This window comes from Oratosquilla oratoria, chromosome 18, assembly GCF_046742065.1.
Source record: "Oratosquilla oratoria isolate Oo_2021 chromosome 18, ASM4674206v1, whole genome shotgun sequence".
NCBI lineage: Eukaryota > Metazoa > Arthropoda > Malacostraca > Stomatopoda > Squillidae > Oratosquilla > Oratosquilla oratoria.
The window spans coordinates 58,429,713-58,450,123 of NC_134794.1; the positions used below are offsets into that span (position 1 = coordinate 58,429,713).

The 20,411-nt window shown below is 39.3% G+C and overlaps 1 protein-coding gene across 3 annotated transcripts; it reads right to left on the minus strand.

The window, feature by feature from the left end:
• Window positions 1–1,110: 1,110 nt before the first annotated feature.
• LOC143035277 (uncharacterized) lies at window positions 1,111–11,281 on the minus strand. 3 transcript variants are annotated; one of them, XM_076202133.1, is made up of 3 exons: window positions 11,055–11,281; window positions 4,580–4,812; window positions 1,111–2,788 (listed from the first exon to the last, which is right to left on the minus strand). In XM_076202133.1, the coding sequence occupies exons 1-3, from the start codon at window positions 11,254–11,256 to the stop codon at window positions 2,177–2,179; spliced, it is 1,047 nt and encodes a 348-aa protein (XP_076058248.1). In that variant the 5' UTR covers window positions 11,257–11,281; the 3' UTR covers window positions 1,111–2,176. The 3 variants fall into 3 exon arrangements, with proteins under 3 accessions (XP_076058248.1, XP_076058250.1, XP_076058251.1); XM_076202135.1 differs by having other exon boundaries at window positions 4,601–4,812; window positions 11,055–11,279; XM_076202136.1 differs by lacking the exon at window positions 11,055–11,281 and adding an exon at window positions 10,052–10,201.
• Window positions 11,282–20,411: the final 9,130 nt, after the last annotated feature.

A 20,411-nucleotide genomic window follows, 5' to 3' on the forward strand; every position in this document is an offset into this window, starting at 1 on the left:
ATCTCCCAACTCCCTTTCCACCCCTTTATTAAAAAATAAAGGCCCATATGCACTTATAAAAACCCACATCTCCCTTCCCAGCTTTACTTTCATCCACATTAACCTTGAAGAAAACTCCTGCCACACCACTACACACTTACCTATCTCTTCACTCACTAGTATAGCCACCTCTTCACTCCTGAGAACCTCCCAACTACACTCCCAAACTCACTCGCCCCTCCCTTTCAACTTAATTTCACTCAATGCCAGCACATCCATCTTTCTTCTCACAAACATACTGCCTATCTCTTCCATTTTACTGTCATCTGTACTACATCCATGCACATTAAAAGACCCAAACCTTAGGGTACTGGTTGGAAAACTCCTAGACCCTCTTATGCCTTTACTTTTTTAGGAATGTCCACTTTGGGACTACAGGTAGCAGGATTCCTAGTCCTATCCCCATCCCTTTTTTGTTGCCTTGTACGACTCAAGTAGGAAGACTTGGTGGAAGCATTTTCCCCCACCACAGGGTTAGGCAAAAAAAGGAAATGAATATGCAGAGAAATGGTACAGGACAGTAAAAAGGGGTGGGGGGACAGCATAATGGAGGGACAGTTCCAGTATAATAAAAGTGTCATCATTTCTCTATGAACAGACTTCCTCTATCACAGACAAAAATCATGTGTGGCTCTGGTCCGTAGAGGTGCCCCATATAGACCCTAAAGTATCAACTGCATGCTACTTTGCCACAATAACATGCAGCCAATACCCCAGAGTGGTTGAGAAGAATATCAAGCTGCCTACAGGTTTGACCCAAATCTGACTGAGAAGAATGCTATAAAGTACAAGGTGAACTTAGCATTTTGTTGCCAAAATATGCCTTGCCAAACTATAGGTCTGTTTTATGTGCCAATGTGGGGCATGAAGAGGTTATATTTTTCTGGTTAACAAAATTATATGAGGAGTTGATCCCTCTTCACTTTCTTCACTCCCAGTTGTTCTCTTCAGTTGTTCGGGTGTTTGCCAGGACAAAAATCTATGAATTATAAGGATTAATTACAAAGGCGGAGCATGCCGACAGGAGACTTTTTGGTCCATATCTGGGTTGGATGCAAAAAAAAATCATAATAATAATAATAAATAAATAAAAGCTATAATAATGTTAATGACAAATAAAATACATAAATGCATAGGTATAGTTAAATAATAAACAAACAGGTAAATAGTAAATAATAATAAATTGACATATAACTAATAATAAATGAAAATCAGACAGACAAATGATAACAAAACAAATAATATAAAATAAATTATAATCATTACAGTATCTTGCTTAGGTGTTTATCTTAATGATTCTTAAAGCTTCGAACTGAACTACATTGCACTACCTGTGCAGGAAGTTTATTCCATTCATTAACTACACGGTTGGCAAAGTTGTTTCTACCTACTTCCAAATTGAATCTATTTCTGGACAGTTTGAGACCATTGTTTCTTGTCTGATTCTCATTCAATGGTAAATTTTGTCACTTTTGATTCACTTTTGTCACTAATTCCCTTTAAAATCTTAAAGACCTCAAGCACTCATTTACATCCATGAACCTCTTTAATACCCAAATCGCCAGCTGATGCTTTTCTGATTTGTGCCTTGCTGTCCTTTTCATCAACTCCCAAACCACCCAAATCACACATTCCCCTTGTAAGTGTGCCATTCACTCTAAAATCATGTCATACAATGTTTGCCTCCCTTCTGTATCCTGGGAACTTGTTTCAGTTATAAGTAAAAAGGATTTCGGGAATACTCAACACTAACTGATAATTCAAGGCATTTTCTCATTACTCATCAAACACCTTTTTTGAATATCACTGTAGTATATTAGAGAGAATGTAGATACAGCTGCACAATAATTACATGTATAACTCAATATGAGAAATCAAACTTCATTTTTCCTTCAGTTATATCAACACTGTAGGAAAGAGCATCAAGCAATATTTTTTCTTTATTTCATATCTTAACATCCTATAAATATAGTTTATGTAAATTACAAATCACTTGTAAAACTAAATGTTACCATCATGAGGTTTGTGCATGGTCATCTGTAGTAATGATAAATGAACATTTAGAGGGAGGTTCAAATATTGAACAGATTAATACATAGGTGTATCCTGTACAAAGTTACATCAACGGAACATGTAACTATGAGATATGTCCATTCCGAATCATCCCTACCCTGGCCTCATGTAACAATGTTTGAATTTTAAGTTTAACCAAACTTTTTGTGTTAGGGTCAGAGATATCACGGAGTTCACATGCAATATGTCTGGCAAAATAATAGTCACCATCCTCTAGTCCACGACCCTGTTGTGAAAGGTCTTCCATGCATGTCACTGCACGCTGAAGAATATCATCATGAAAGTTTTTAGTATCTAGGTACTTTCGTTCTGTAAAACTCTGCTCTCTAGAAAAACTTCTTCCCTTTGAGGTTCTTTCACCAAAATAATTCCTGTCATCCATACCACGTCTATCAAACATACCCCTTTCTTCAAACTGATTGTTGTCCCTTGTGTTTCTGTTGGGCATACTGTGGATTGTGGTTCTTGGTCTTTTTGCTTGACTCCTGTAGGAAACTTCACACGCCATCATGCCAGGGGATGTTCTTCCATCTGCCTCATTGATCTCTTCATCAACATTGACCATCTCTACGGGTATGTTTATGTCGTAGAATGAAGAAACAGAATCTTGATTTGTATCTTTATCTTGTTCCCTTGATTCTCGCTGCTGAAGTGAATCTTCCTGCTGGGAAGTGTCCTGTCAAATATAAGGTACCAGTCACCTAATTTTTATTTATATAACACCAACACAAATGGATATTCTGATTTTTTTACGTGTGATCATTAAATATAAACTTCTGAATTTCTAAATCATATCTGTAACTTTATTATCTGGATGAATGAAGGCATGTACATTTTTCACTTATAGGACAAAAACAATAAAAAAAAAAAAGGGGTGAATGGTTGATAGTGGGAATGTCCAGAACAGGGAAACAGGAGAGGCTGGAAATATAGAAATGTTGGCAACGAAAGAGGGGGCAATAATTATGTGTGTTTGTCCCATCCCAACTTTCCCTTTCTGAGAGGGCTAGGATGGTGTCTTCTGTCAGAGGGTATATGAAGCAGGGAATTTTATGTAGTTTGTCCATACCAGGACTTGACCTGCCTCCACTCATAACCTTTGCCACAAATAGCAATGCAATTTGAACAGCAAGCATCCCAATGACAGCTGACATAAATATAAAACCACTAAAAATGTGGTAACAGGTACACTTGAAGTGGATGATGTTGGTGAAATTCAAAGATGATGTTGAAGGTGTACACTAAGACACTGTACTGGAAAATATATTCTTACTCTTACTCTGGCATCAAGTTTCTCATGCAGCAAATCCATGGCCCTACACTTTACTATAGTTTAGCCCAAAAGTAAACTCACTGTGTAGCAGAACCAGGAATAACCAAAACTGAAACAGCGTGTTTTACCCACACCATCTCAGTCTGATACAATGACAGAAATTGAAATTGTAAATACATTTGAAATGCAAGATTCATGCAGGAAATATTTTCACAAATAAATGAAAAAGCTAATAATTTTTAAAGGGTTACCTTGATATATCTGATATTTTTCTGATGGCAATCTTATATTTTGGTGTTTATTTGAGAACCATATACTGCAAATAATTGTGGAATGATGAATTTACATATTGCAATATAAAATATTATTTCATCATATCATTCATTAATTCAATTTCAATAAATTTAATTTTCAAAAATTTCTCAAGCTAATATTATTTCTATATTATTTTCAGTCCCAATTCTATACCAGTGCAGTTTCTTAATCAGTTCTAATCCAATTCATAACTGACCCCAGCCCTGATCACCTTATGATAAAGCCATAGGGTTAACCAGCTCCAGCTGTTGGGACCTGCTGTGTATTCCTGCAATGCCTCTGATTTGAGCAGTGTGGCCAAGGACAGGGAAGACCCTATCCATGAGGTTCTGTGATTGGAAGGGTGATAAATGGGTGTTGATGGGTCTGGGGCAGGTGTATGCTTTGACTCAGCCAACCCCTTATACAGAGAAGATGTCCTTTGGTGTGTATAAGTAAGGGAAGGCTAGTGGAAGAAGGAAAGGAAATTGATAAAGAGAGAATATGAGCAAGGAGAAGGGTAATACTTAGAGAAAAATCACTACACTACAGAAACTGACCATTTGAGTGTAATGACATTCTTTATTCTTATTCCTAAATTAGCTTTATGATTACTGTTATTTTTCCCCCAACTGTGGGAAACCCCTCTCCCTCCCAAACTCAAGAGATAGTCGATAAAAGAGATAAGCCATTTTGATAAGCTTCTGAATGTGGAATTGATTCCTGTCTATTGTAGACTCCTGCAAAGTGATTTTATTCTACAGAAGGAAACCCCTCTCACACTCAAATAGAGTTCTTTTAGCAGGAGACTTAAAACGAGAAAATCGAGGGAAATGTTGCTATTTGGCAACAAACAAATTACTACTTTTTTTTTCAAGAAATTAATAAATACACACACACCATTCTGAAACATGTGCTTACTAGTTCCAATGGGTCCGTAAGGGTCGATTCCAAGGATGTACCAGAGACTGGAAGGGTGATGGTGTCCCTCAGGAATTCAAGAAGTGGGAAATACTCCCATCTGGAACCAAGTCCATCATCTCCATTCGATCCATTCTTACTGGCTTCCAGAACTTTCTTTAATTCTCTTCTGTAGTATGTGCGAATACCATTATATCTGTTCTTGACAAGTTCTGAAATGAACAATAACCTTCTGTTAGTCCATGAGGCAAATTCAATTCCAATACAAATCAAATGACTAAAATTTCTCTGACCAAAAAGTGACACATCTTGGGGTTTCCCATAGGTCTTTGGGAAGAACACTGGACTGCTACATGTGTTGTGTGAATGAGTTGGTCTATGCCACTAGCTAATAGGAAGATGGATGAATTATATGAAAATCAGATGGAAAAAATGGAAAATGTATGGGCCCATTCCAGAGACCAAATGGTACTTATATCTCAAGGAGGAAGAAGAAGAAAAGAGAGGAGGGGGACATCCACTTACTAATCAAAAATGTTTGTTTCTTCAAAGCAATCATCTACCAAGAGATTTATGGTTTCCTTTGAGAAGAAGACTCTTATATTTAAAACTAAACTATTGTTCCACAGCCTGGTAATGTCTTGATGTCAGGAGCTTTTTATAGCTAAAAATAATTATAACCTTCACTTTCCTCTCCAACAGTATCCTTCACCTGATAAAAACAAAATTGGATGCAAGAGGACATATTAAATAAAATGAAGGGAGATCACAAATCACACCACAGGCTAGAAAAATAAAAAAATAAAAATAACATAATCCTCAAATTGCCATACTATCACCTGTTCTTTTCATCTTCCTCACTAGCATTCTCCCCACACCAAACACTAACCTGTTCAGATGACCTGAGAATAATAACCGTGTAGCAACTTCAAAATAGCTGCTAAGAATGCTAAAAAACATACAACTATAAATGGCCTACAAAAATTAGAACAGAAGTTCCCCTCAAAAATCTTCAGTCATAAAAGAACCCAAAAATACTGGAACTCATTCTTGACACATTACTGTCAGCCCACACATCAAGATCTGACAAAATCAACAAAAAATAACATGGAGATCAGTAGCAAACATGGCTTTAGTGAGCAAAAGGAAATTTTAATCAGTTTATAAAATCATCCAACAACCACATATGACTACACTTCCACAGCATGATTCCCAACGACAAAGAAAATATACACCCTAATAATCACAAGAAATAAAATATCAAATAGTAAGAGGATGCATGAGAACCATCCTAATAAAACATCTGCATACAGAAATCAAAACCCTCACCATTGAACATCACATGGAAATGATAGGTATAGTTATATGCAAGAGCCTTCAACCCTACACCACAGAAGGTACCAAACACCTCACCCCCACTCTTACCATACAGAGACAACAATATTTCCTCCTTAAGAGACTTATGGGACAATTAATTGAATCTCACATGTAAGGGTTTGGATGGTTTCATTGTTACCTGCCAGAATTTTATATGCCTTGCTCTTTCTTTCTTATATATATATATATATATATATATATATATATATATATATATATGTCTATATATATGTATATATATATATATATATATATATATATATATATATATATATATATATATATGTCTGAGAAGTATGATAGGGGTTACTAGGCTGGATAGAGTAAGAGGTGAGGAGGAGAACAGGGGTGGAAAGGGAACTGGGAGATAGGGTTGATGAAAGGATATTAGGATGGTTTGGACACATGGAAAGAATGAGTGAAGAAAGATTAGTAAAAGAAGTATGGAAGGCAGAGGTGGAAGGAGTGAATATGAGGGGGCATCCTAGGATGAGATGGATGGATGGGGTGAAAGGGGCATTACAAAAGAGAGGAATGTCTGTGGAGGAAGGACGGGAGAGGACAGAAGATAGGGGGGAATGGAGAAGGGTTGTGTATAGATGATGCTATGATGCATGAGGGGGAGTGGGTGGGGATGGGGGGTGAGGAAGTATGTATGAGAAAATTTGACGCAGCCCGAAGGGATTTCTCCCCGTCTTCTCCTTTTCTGCATGAGGGGACGGAGAGGGGGGTCACCGAATTTATGAAGCGGCCTTGCTGTGGATGTGCTGTGTCTTGCGACACTGCTTCTGACCCAGGGCAGTGGACAGGATGCAGGGATGACCCGTCATCCAGGAGGTGCCAAGATAAAGAGGGAGGGAGGAGGGTGGAGGGGAGTGGAATATATAGGAAATGGAATGGGTGGGAGTGGTTTCTATGCCTTTTTCTTTGTGGCTACCCCCCATGTAGGGGGAAAAAGCCTTTGGTATATGTATGTATATATATATATATATATATATATATATATATATATATATATATACATATATATATATATACATATATGTATATATATATATATACATACATATATATATATATATACATATATATATATATATATGTATATACATACATATATACGTACATATATATATATATATATATACATATATATATATATATATATATATATATATATATATATTCTGTTTCACATCTCTTACACCAATCCTTTCTTTCCCGATTACTTCTGGATTTTTTTTTTCCCCCAATCTTGAGTTGTAAACATTAATTAGTCACTTATCCCAGGTCGTCTCTCTTGCAAGACACTCACAGGTCTCAGGTGACCAGCAATAGCCATTTGATTGGTCCCTCAGTCACTCGGAAAGAAATTTTGTGTTGTTGTCTGGATATGGCTAGGGTAGAGAGTGTAAGCATCTCCTCTGTGTGATGGTTGAATCTGGAGCTGTTTGTTTCTGTTGCCAGATCTATTCTGTGCTGGTTTTGTCTTATTGCTGGATGATGACCTGAATACAAGTGTGCTAGTGTAGTTCTTGCTTCTCTTGGAAGGGATTTTTATGTGGGGCTGATGTTTGAGGGCTATGGAGGAGTTTGGTGGTCAGCCTTGAAGAGCTTGTTTAGTGGTCTGAGTATGAAGTTGTTTTTTGTAGGGAAAATTGTGTGGTATAGGTGGTAAGTTGTAATGTTTCAGTAGTATGCTGCTTGTGTAATTTTTGTTACATTCAGTTGGTCCTGCTTGTAGGACAGATGGGTGAGGTTCAGGACCCTTGCAGAGAACTGTGTGCCTATCATTTTCATGTGTTGTTCAATAAGGATGATTTTGGTTCACATGTTATATTGGAGTGGTTTAGGTGCACCCTGTTATTATTCTCAATGCTTTATTTTGTATAATTTGTAAGGTCTCTGTGTTCTTCAGATTGTTGAGAACCATGCTATGGAAGCGTAGTCAAGTGCAGTTCATAAGAACTGTTTGTGAACTGTGATTAATCTCCTTCTGCTATCCAAAGCCCATGCTTACGAGTAGTCTTTGTATGTTTACTTTCACTGCCAGTTTATGAGCAGAAGGATGTTTCATGATAGTTTGAATGTGGGCATACTTTTGGCATTTGGTTAGTAACAAGTCAATAGAAATGGAATAGGTTACCTAGCAGGGAGTTGGCACAGATGTACAGTTTTCATGTATGAATGATACAAGTACATCTGCACATGTTAGTATCAAAAGTGAAGCCCAGAATGTTGGAGGTCTTTTTCTATGGCAGGGTTTGGCCCATTAACTTTACTGTTTGATGTTTCAGTCACTGTTGTCTGGAATAAGAAATATTACTCATGATTGCTGGGGTGAGGTATCCATTCTATTATTTCTAAGTCAGTGTTCTAGTTTGAACATTCTTGGCTGTTATTTTGTAGTTGCTATGCTAGATCATTACTGTCAGGACATCTGTGGGGGGCAAGTATTTTGGGGTTATGATCTGGATCTGGTGTTGGGAGATCACTTGTGAAGAGGTGATAGTATTCCTTCTTGAGGAACTCCACTGTAGTCTATTGGTCCTGGAAATTTTGTTGTTTTTATTATTCTACACTGTCCGCTAATTTAGAAGTTTGTTAGCCATTTCTGGTATTTCTTCTGGATATCTGTCTCTACTGGTTTGTGTTCACTGTAGTACTGGACATGTATGGTGGATCCATGTGTTACTTTTGATGGATGTGAAAAGGTTATAGGTTATATACATGTTTAGCATGTATATGGGTCTGGGTGGGTTTCTATTTCTCTGTGGTGTGGGAGGGCAGGTGCGACAGTACTGACTCTATCAAATGCATTTTTATCTACTGCAATAGCATAGGTCTTACCAAAATGTCCCAGTGATGACCAAGAGTTGGATAGAAACTTTAGATATCCCTTGTACAGATCTTTTATGGAAATCATATTGACAATTTATAAGCAGGATGTTTTATGATAGTTTGAACATAGGCATACTTTTGGCATTTGGTTAGTAACAAGTCAATAGAGATGAAATAGTTACCTAACAGGGAGCTGGGCACAGATGTCCAGTTTTTATGTATGAATGATACAAGTACTACATCCAGACAATATGCCTTTGTTGTTCAGGCCAGAGAGAGAAAAGTAGTAGTATTAAGTTGGAGAAATAGTCCCAGAATCACCCAAATAGTTTTTTTGTATTTTTTAATTCTAAAAATTAATGTCATTGTTCAGCAATTCTATATTGGGGAAAAAAAGGGTGGGGGGGGAATCCCATGGGCAAAACATTACTATTATATCTAGTCTAGCCAATCTGAATGGTTTGTCATATGTTGGACTAGGAGTAAACTGCTTTTTGCTGTGCACCTCTGATGGAGATGTCTTATTTTACTCCATTTGACCCACACTATGTATGGTGGGGGTAGGTGATCCTTCAACCCAAAGGTGCTGAGAGGAAATGTGATAAATAGGTCTACTGTAACTTGGTTATCCTCCATTTCAGGGAGATTGGGTCCTCTGGTATGATAATTGTAATGATCTGTGCACCAACTGACACCATAGCTTGGGCAGAGAGGAGACACTATTTCAAATGTATTAATTCATAATATGCTCCCCCATCCATCCACCCATGATAAGAATGACATTTTGTTACAAATGCAACCATCTCTCAACTTGTACAGTGTTGATAAGAATAATGGTCCTTACCAAGATTGTCAATCAATTCATGTCCCAAGTCTTCTTACAGAAGACCCACCGGTCCCAGGTAAATACTGATAAGTATCACTGTTTACATCACTATATTGCCTTTTACATAGTGTTTTCTAGGATCTTCAGTTAGACTAGGTTAAGAGATATTCATCATATTGTCAAGTATTGGCTGGGGTTTACAGATTTATGAAATACTGCCATACTAATCTAACATTAATTGTTTTCAACAAGATGGCAATATCATTGTAATGATGGTGATCCTCATCTTCAATTACCATCGTGGTTTTGTGTATGAAACTGATGTGATCATACAAAAATTGTTTATTTAAAGATCGCCTTCACTTTTACAAAAAACCCACTTGGACAATAAAATCCTATCCACTTACCTAAATAAGATTTGGCCTTTGACAGACAGAATTTCATCTCGATAGGCTTCAAATTACATGTAACCATCCTTTAAACCCATCATTACCCCTTTTGCTTTCTTTACTATCATCTATGTGCCTATCAGCATCACCTGCCTCCCTCTTGACACATAAGATGAAGGTGGCATCTTTTGAAAAAGCCATCACCTATTGCCATTAACACACAACCTTATTTTCTTTACTAGAAAGCACTCATCCTTTTATTCTGGCTATCAGTGAAATGGTTAGATCTAATCTAGATCCTTCATAACCAAAGGGCACTAACCCTTTTCATTCTGACATACTTCAGGCTATATTCATCTCTATAGCACTTTTTTATTATCTAAGGGATTTGAACAACTAATGGTTATTAAAATAATCAATATTGAATATGTCCTACACCAGGATATATCAGTACTATTACTAAGCACCTATTCAAACTTCAGTGTTTAATCTTACTATTTGGATGTGGAAAAATGTCCTGCATTTTTCAAATCAAGACAACACAACCATATATTCTCTTCTTCAATTTTCATACTAATCATATATTTGCTTATATGCTTGGGCTATGTTGTTCAATTCAAAATTCATCCACCATCATAATTCTAAAATCACGTTTGTGTACCTATACTCTTTTCTCGATATAATGATTCATTACATCAAATATACTGAAATTCATATATTTAAATCCAATCTTAATCTCCATTATCTTACCCGAGCAGTTCCATATCCGATCTAGTACAAGGTTGTTTACATGACAACTCCACTCACTCCCACACTCATTTCGCTGACTGATATCAAAGTACGGTGATCCTTGATTTCCGATATTGATCGCAACACATTTCACCGTATCATGTATCAGTATTCAATTACCTGGAGTGCAGGACTAAAGAATTTTTCTTTTCTTTTTTGTATTCACAGGCAATCCTCGAAGCCCTGATCAGTGTCTGGTACAGTCTCTGTCTCTCGGCTTCCTGGTACGTACCTGAAGTCAACGCTCCCTCGGCCCTTGGAGCTAAACCAATCAATTGTTTGGCAATTTCTTCATATGCTGACTTCTTCAACGCTTTCTTCTGGAACAAAGGATCTTTAACATCCCATAAAAACGGCCGACTTCTCACTGCTTCTATTAAAAATTCATCCAGTTCGCTGGACCACACAAACTTGTCCTGTCCATTCGGCGCCATGACTGTAAACAAACCTCTTGTCAGTCGTGCATCTGTAGCAATGAGAACAGTCGGAGCACATTTCCCATCAAGAGAAATAATGCCTCACAACATTTCTTTCCAGGCTCGCCGCGTTAGCATGGTATCATAGTGTGGCAAATACTAAATTTCTCTTTGTAAGGATTTTTCTTTAATATAGTTTATCTGTTGGCATTTTGTCCACAGTTTGGTGCAAGTTTGGTGGCTGACGCAGTAGCGCAATTTTCAAAATGTTTCGCAAAATCGAAAATTATCCCAATTTTATTTTCATATCACCCATTAATGATGATTCTAACCGTTCCTCAGTCTGGCAGTCACTTAAATATTGTAATAGAACCGATACCCCAAGCCCAGAAGCAGGGATATCGCCACTTTCCATCTTTAGGTAATGGGAAAAGCAAGGATTAAGATGACAAATTAGACTGTCGCTGAAAAACTAGTAACATACTAAGAGTGGGATGGGCGTTTGCGACACTCATCAACGGTGCAGGGAAAAAATAACACTTCGCATTCTGTTCGATCATTTTTGTCCATTTTAAGTATTTAAAGTAACATAGAACAGGAGAATGTGGAGCATTGTGAAAGCAAGGCGAGTTTCCACGACTGCTGTTGGTCCCACGAGTCTGGGGCGATGCGCGGCGTGTGATTGGCCGCTGAAGGCCGAGCATTGATTGGTGAGCAGACTGGCGCACCATTTGGCGCTCGTCCGCCCCGTCGGTCGACTCGGTCTCGCTACAAGTAGTCGCTGACTCCTGCAAGTATCGCGCTATGCCTCTCCCTCCATTTCTTACCTTTTTCGGATTATCCTGCCTTTACGTTTTGCGCCGAAAATGCCCACCGCGAATATAGCTTCAAAGAAAATCACAGAGAACCATTTTAAGGAATAAATCATAATAGGAAAACGATTAAGACAGAGCCGATTTCGGAGCTAATGAATTCCGGACGAAGGTCCCCTCGCCGGAAACACCCTCCGAAGAGCAGCCCCTTCCTCCCGCAGTGACTTCCTACATCCCTTCGTTCGTCAGCGGAGCAGCTTGGCGCCCCGCGCGGATTGCAAGAACAACTACAAACCAGACTCATGCCATGTCAGTCACATTATGCACCTGTTACATATGTATGTGCCTAACCATGTCTTACATACATACATGCACATACACCAACGCGCACACACACACTTATATACGGGTTGCTGGTGTTGTGGTTAGCGTCGACTACTAGCGACGACACATACCCGAGATCGATCCACGCTCTGGCATGAAAGATTCACTAAAACTGCAAGCCGTTACTGTTCCATTTGAGCAAGGGGATATGTTTATGTGTGTACGCGCGCGCGCGCGTATGTGCGCTTTACCAATACTACGGTCTGCATAGAGCTCTGCACTCTCACCTGAGATCGTTAATGTCGATCACTTGTCCGGCACGTGATCTAGTATAATGAATCACACACACACACATATATATGTATTATATATATATATATATATATATATATATATATATATATATATATATATATATATATATATACTGAAAACGACAAAAAGCATGTGTTATCTGCATTGCTATGGGAACACCCCCTATCCATTATGCCTAAGCGTCAATGATCTTCCCATGTAGAAGCTCATCAACTCAACCGCACGTCTAGCTTCGGTAAAAAAAAAAGTTATGGCAAGAGGTCGGAACCAATTCCCTTGGCATCTCGATGAGCCAAGTAAAGAGGGGCGAAAGGGAAGGCACAGAAGTGGAAGTCTCGAAGTGTGCAAGGTTGAGAACATGGAAATTTAGTCATCTAGAACTTACCAGTGATGGAGTGTTGGTGATCTTCATCGAAGGATCCAGCATATACATATATATATATATATATATATATATATATATATATATATTTTAAATATATATGTAAAATATATATATTATATATAATATATATTATATATATATGTGTGTGTGTGTGCGTGTGTGTGCGCGCGCGCACAATTGTGGTAACTTCTGGTCAGTCGGTAGAGCGATTTATTTCAACACAGGTCTGGAGTACGCTCCTTAAGGTGTATGTGAGTTTACAAAGACGTGATCTGACTGTATTTCCCTTTCCAAGGCCCCACGGCGATGATCTAGTATGAACTAAGCGCACCCTGTGTTAAATTTCAGGTACCGGTAGCCCAGAGGAAATTGGTTGCAGATTTGCTCTGCCTTAGGAGCTGTTGACTGCCCTCTGCTTTCATGGAGATGGTGGAAGGTACTTCAAAATAAAAAAGGTAAGTTAACTCCACGCAGCTAATGCTATGGTGTCTCAAGGAAGTGTCAATGTACTCACACCCCTATTTATGCTTGGCACTGACTAGAAGAAGCCTACTCATGACGTCATGTCGTTCGTTTTCTTCCTAAGTGAAATGGCATCTTGTTCTTTAGACCTCGCTTTCCACAAAGGGAATAAACCAACTAACGCTTAAAAATACATATGGTACGCACGTGTGTGTATGAAGTGTATATCATTGTACATCCGAAAAGACAGAGATTAAATTATATTTGTCTTTACACCACAACAACGAATCTTGGTGTTATTAGTGGCTGACTCGCCTTCTGCCCCTTTCATAAGAATATAAGAATGAAGGAGACTGCAAGACACCATAAGACCTACACTAGGCAGCTCCGTATCCATCACCACCTGTCATCCCCATCCATAATGTTGTCTTATCGTTTCTTAAAACAACTGATAGTTTCAGCGCTTACTACATGGTTACTAAGTCTATTCCATTCGTCGACCACCCTATTAGTAAACCAATTCTTGCCTATTTCCTTGTTAAATCAAAATTTGTCCAGTTTATATCTACTACTGCGAGTCCTGCCCTGTTGTTTTAATATGATGACCTTGTTTGCATCACCCTTGTTAAAGCCTTTGATCCACTTGAACACCTCTATTAGATCACCCCGCACTCTGCGTCTTTCCAGAGAGTGTAATTTAAGGTGCCTAAGCCGTGGTGATGAGAAATTTGAATCTTTCAAATTATATGTGTGTGTATGCCTTTTCATTACAGGATTTTAATCAACATCTTCGCCTCCGAATATTATCGTCTGGGATGAACCAGAAAAGAAAAGGTATCTTTTTGAAACTGTGTCTGAACTAAATCGACGGTTCGAGCCATGCAACGACTGAGACCCGGAGGCTGTCCAAGGTCTTGAAGAGTGTTTGATGGCGTCTTCCCTCATAAACAAGTTCTTCGTTGACTACATTGAGCAAAGATCCCAAGTACTCAGACTAAGACACAGAGACGTTTACTGGGCCGTCTCAACGGAGAAGTCATGATGCGAACGTGCGCATTCACACGGGTGCGTATGATTATGGTGATGGGCATATCTGGATGTTGACCTGAGGAGATTCACCCTGACCTAAATCCAGCCTTCTTTAGGATGTGATCTTAAGGTATCGCATTCTGCCGCAGAGATTGAACTGGCGCTTCTGTCCTCGGTGAAAAATAATAATAAATGTTCCAGAGATGAGGTCATGGAGGGATGAGGTCAGCAGAATCGAAGGGTAGTGGAAATTAAGAGTGTTCAGCATTCTTCCTTGACTGGAGATGAGTCTCTAGCCTTAAAGGAACGATGTGTGACTCTGGTCCGAAGGGGTGCCACCAAATTTCATTAAATATTACATAGATAAAACTTGGAGTCAGTACTCCATGCGGGGGATGGGGGGGGTCCTTAAGGGAGCTTTAGTAAAGGAGTAATTCTCCTCACTTCCTCCGGGTTCTAGAAGATAGTTAATGTAAATAGAATATCGTATGTATGAAGGAGAGAAAGATTCACCACATTGTATTAGATCACATGCTGAACGCGTGATCGACAGCTATTCCCATCCCGGATAAGCGCGCAATATACTATGAAGGAGAGAAAGATTCACCACATTGTATTAGATCACATGCTGAATTCGTGATCGACAGCTACTCCCATCCCAGATAAGCGTGCAATATAGTTTGTATGAAGGAGAGAAAGATTCACCACATTGTATTAGATCACATGCTGAACTCGTGATCGACAGCTACTCCCATCCCGGATAAGCGCGCCCGTATAGCCTCATCTTTGTTTAAGGGAGAAAGTGACAGTTCGCAGTATTGTGATGTTTTTTCAAGACCGAAGTGGAGTTAGATCTCGATTCCACTGTACTTTGGCAGGCTGAAACGCAGTATATTACACAGCAAAGTGTATTTGTGCGCGCGCGTGTTCATAAGGAACAAGCGTTTATATATATATATATATATATATATATATATATATATATATATATATATATATATATATGTGTGTGTGTGTGTGTGTGTGTGTGTGTGTGTGTGTGTGTGTGTGTGTGTGTATGTTTCACCTTGGTCTTTGGATCACGTGTTGGACTCGTGTGTATATATATATATATATATATATATATATATATATATATATATATATAGATGTGTGTGTGTGTGTGTAATGGAAGGGTGGTGTATATATATATATATATATATATATATATATATATAATATGTGTGTGTATGTATGTGTGTTTACCTAGTATCTAACGGGAAGGGGAGCTATACTCGTGAAGTCCCGTGGTGTGTGTGTGCGCGCGCGTGGGCGCCTGTGTGTACAGAACTCAATAAACAAAGTGGAAAATCAAAGCCACGTTGGGATAGCACTGGTATGTCATATTCATAACTGCTGGTAGAACACAGGATCAAGGCGTGTGGTCTGTTCTAGACGTAGCGTCTCTAATACTAAGCAAACAGAGCAAGCAGATGCAGTCACTCAGGCTTGCCAGGCAGGCAGCGGAGAGACTGTGCTGGAGCGGCAGGCCAGCAACACCAGACAAGTGTAGGTGATTGTAGGTAGCATCGTAGCCCGCTGGTGGCCTCCTCCCCCTCCCCTCCTCGCACCAAACCCACGCACGGCGACTGCTGACCGCCCGCCATGACTCTCCTCGCCAAGTCTGTAGCATTCCTTTGTCTTGAAAACGAAAACCCCACTAACACCACTTCGTTTTTTCCCGACCAGTTTTCACTTCCTTAGCCATTTCTCCCCAGTAATATGCCTAGGGATATCCCGGCCGACTGCTGGCCTCTCTGGCATCCGGTGAGAGGCGTTACACAACAAGTACAAGATCAATGTTATCCTTTTCGCCCTTCACGGGACAAACCATTTGCGTCGACTCGGGTAGTCAGGCTCACTTGGATGCACCCGTGATTATTCCGCCTCCTCCTCCTTTCTTTCTCTCCCTTAACTCGCACCACATAAATATTCTTTGGTGGGTTTAGATCAGAAAATGTATTCCTTGTTGCATCGATTTTCTTTATTTGGAAGTCCAGGGCCCCACGGCTGATGCCAACGGTCCTTGTACTCTTCCACAAATCTCCAGGAATTTTGGGTTGCTGCATTTGTTGTGTCTTTGTCACCAAAAAGTAATGGAAAAGGAGCAGCCCTTGGCAATCAACTCTTAATAGGGTGGAAATGTGTGTTTATAGCTATACCTTGAGCTCAGTCCGGAAACTGAGTGACAACCCCTCAGGGCTGCACCTCCGAGTGGAGGTGAGGGCGGAATTTGTTTTTATAGTCTGACGGCGTGAGGGTAGCCTTCAACGCACATCCAACGCCATCACTGCATGGAGGATATGCATTTAAATCTCAATCGTCACAAAAGTTTTAGGGTTTCGACTTTTTATGTGTTTACATATTAATGCTCCAGCAGATTTTTTTTTCGGGGTTACTTTCGAAGGTCTTTGATCGTGATATGACACGTCCATTCGTTGGGCATGCGCCTCAGCTACCGCCGATGACGACCACGAAGATGGTTTATCTGAGAGGAACTGTGGAGTGAAATCGCAAAGGAAACAGGGTTACAGTGTAGTGCATTGCAGTACTGCTGAAGCCAGTGTCCACTTATCTCTATTTGCATGACGTGGCTGTATATGGATGATGTAGTGATGCATGAGGTGGAATGGGCGGGGGATGGGGGGTGAGGTAGTATGTATGAGCAAAATTTGACGCAGCCCGAAGGGATTTCTCCCCGTCTTTTCCTTTTATGCATGGGGGGACGGAGAGGGGGGGGGGTCGCCGATTTAATGAAGCAGCCTTGCTGTGGATGTGCTGTGTCTTGCGACACTGCTTCTGACCCAGGGCAGTGGACAAGGTGCAGGGATGACCCGTCATCCAGGAGGTGCTAAGATAAGAGGGAGGGTGGAGTGGTGTGGAGTGTATTCAGGGATGGAATGGGTGGGAATGATTTTATGCCTTTTCCTTTTTGGCTACCTCCCTTGTAAGGGGAAAAAAGCCTTGGTATATGTATGTATGCATGACATGGCACTTACGATATTCGCGTAGACACGACAATGGTTTGTCTTAGGATATTTTCTCTGACTTCTTGTGCATGTGAGGCTCAACCGGGTTTGAGCTAGGAAATTTTCTCTGACTTCTTATGCATGTGAAGCTCAACCGAGTTTGAGCTGGTCCTGCCAACACTGCTGACAACTCGTTGAGTGACAGTTTCGACACCTACAAAATGTGGCACTGCAACGCTAAACAAAGATGCAGTGCTGTCTGGATCAGCGACGAAATCCCCATTGCCTGAAGGGTATGGGTTGTTCCTTGTCTGGAAGGAGAGCTGTTCAAAGGATACACAGCGAATGTACGAAGGAAAGTCAAAGCGGCCGTGCGTGTTTATAGGTTACTCGTAAGGTGAGGTCATCGGAAGCTGACGGTCATTTGACATCATCACTGTGGTTCTTTGTACTATTTCTAGAAGATTCCAGATTTTTTGAAGAGTAGATCACTTAGAAATTCAACCTCGACAGGATGGTTTTGGTTGCCGTCATCCGGTAGAAGAGAATCAGCTGACGATTTTTAGTTGACTCGTTTGTGGAGTGGAGGTTTCTTTCAAAGTCAGTAACACAGTCTAGCGTAGATCAGAATAGAATTAAGGCGAAAATAATCATCATTACTGTAATGTAGGGATTCTTAAATAATTTAAAATCTTAAACATTACAGGAAAAATAGACAGTTGGTTTGCGGAATTTTTAAGACGCCGAAAACAGTTCGTGAAAGCAATGTTTGTGAGGTAATCAGTTCAGTACCGCAGGGAATTGTGGCTGATCCGCTTCGTTTTTCCTGATACTAATGTTGGATATTTATTGTAATTTACAAAGCAAGGTCACCAGTTTCGCTGATGATACCAGTCTTCAGAGCCATAAAGTCAGAAGATGATAAAGTCACACTACAAAACGACTTTAACCAAGTCTACATATGGGCTGAGACAAATAATATGAAGTTTAATAGCAACAAATTCCAGTACATAAAATTTAATGTCGTGCAAGATAATGAAGTATATATGGATCCTGAACACAGCAAAATAAGTTTATCAAATAATGTGGTTGATTTGGGAATCACATTGTCTGCAAATTGTGAATTTAAAGATCACATCATAAAGGTCACTAATAAATGTTTCCAAATGTCGGGATGGATCTTGAAGATTTTCAAGTCACGGGATGTTTTTTTTTTTTTTTTTTTTTTTTTTTAATCACTAGTTCTTCCAAGACTCGACTATTGCTCCAAATTGTGGTGTCAAACTAAAGTGTGTGAATTTTATCTTACAGAAAAAATCCAAAGGTAGATTTTTTTTTTAAATAATTTATCTGAGGAAATTTTTGGAGCAATTGGTGCCAAATTTAACAAACAAAATAGAAGTAAGCATTTCTGACTGCAAAGGGTGCTACTGCTGTGTTAAACCAGTACCAAATGGAAAAGCTGAAAATTTACGGTACAATAGTTTTCGTTTCAAAGCATCACGTTTATTTAATACACTACCAAAAATATCAGATCCATTACGAATTGCTCTATAAACAGCTTTAAGTCATCACTGGACTCTTTCCTGTCAAAAATAGAAGATAATCCAGGGATGCTAAGAGAATTCACTAGTAGGCAGTGGAGCGATGGAAGCGGACACGACGTGCTGGCCAAGCAGAATGAAGCATCCTGCTGAACATCACCAAGTGAACTTTATTTTATTTTATATGTTTGTTTTTTTGTTTGTTGTTTTCTTTTTTAAGATTTTACCCAGCTGATTAGAACCACTCGATATTAACCAGGATAAAGTTCCCGAAGGCGAGAACCCTTGTGTTCAGCATATTGACACGAACATGATTTAGTGGTGGATAAGTGGTCATTCCTCCTAACCAAGTCATCCTTTGTCCGATTTGAGCTTATGAACGAAGACTGAATAAGGTCGCCTGAGGAGAGCCCCAGAACATAGAGTGGGCCTGAGAAGTCCGACAACGCGGCAACCACTTAAGAGATCTGTCCGTTATGAAACATTGAATGAAGCAAACGTTCTTTTACATTCAACAATGGAAAACGCTGCTGCATTTCCAACGACTTTTGTTTTTGACGATATATTCCTTCACTGAATAGATATCTTAAAAAAGTGAAAATTATTATTGTCTGAATGTATATCAATTGAGTCAAGATTCAATGGCATTATGTAGAAATTAAAGGTTAGTATCATTCCGTGATTTATGTGACGTCATTTCGTACTAAAACACGAAATATCACCTGTTATTTTGACGGAGAACAGCCGGCACGGCTGCATATCTACATGGATACAAATTGCTACAAATTTGACGAGAGAATTATTCTAAGGACATCGTGACTTTGTGAGTTCACAATACTCATAGAAAGGTCACCGATTTGCCTATAATTTTTACAACGTTAAGAAATAAATAATAAACAAGATAAGCACAAAGATAATAAAAATAAAATGAAATAGATAAGTGCGGTAACACAAGCTGGAATCACTACTGGTTTTGATCTTCGTTGGCAAGGCAACGATGACTACAACAATGCAGTTGAGAATGGTTGGTGCGTCATGCGTGGCACCAAACTATATCGTTTAATGTAATACGAGATGACGCATGTTATTGCACCATGCACACGCACACAAATCTTGTCGTTTGTAAGTTTCCAAGTTTGCGTTCTTTGATGTTCTGTGATTGTCACATTATGGTAGTCCATTACGTAGAAATATCACAAGTCACGATTTACTTGAGGTAAGCTGAAGTAACATGTCGAAACTTACATTTCCAAAACAGAAAATCATAAAACAACACAATAGTCTAGTATTTGTA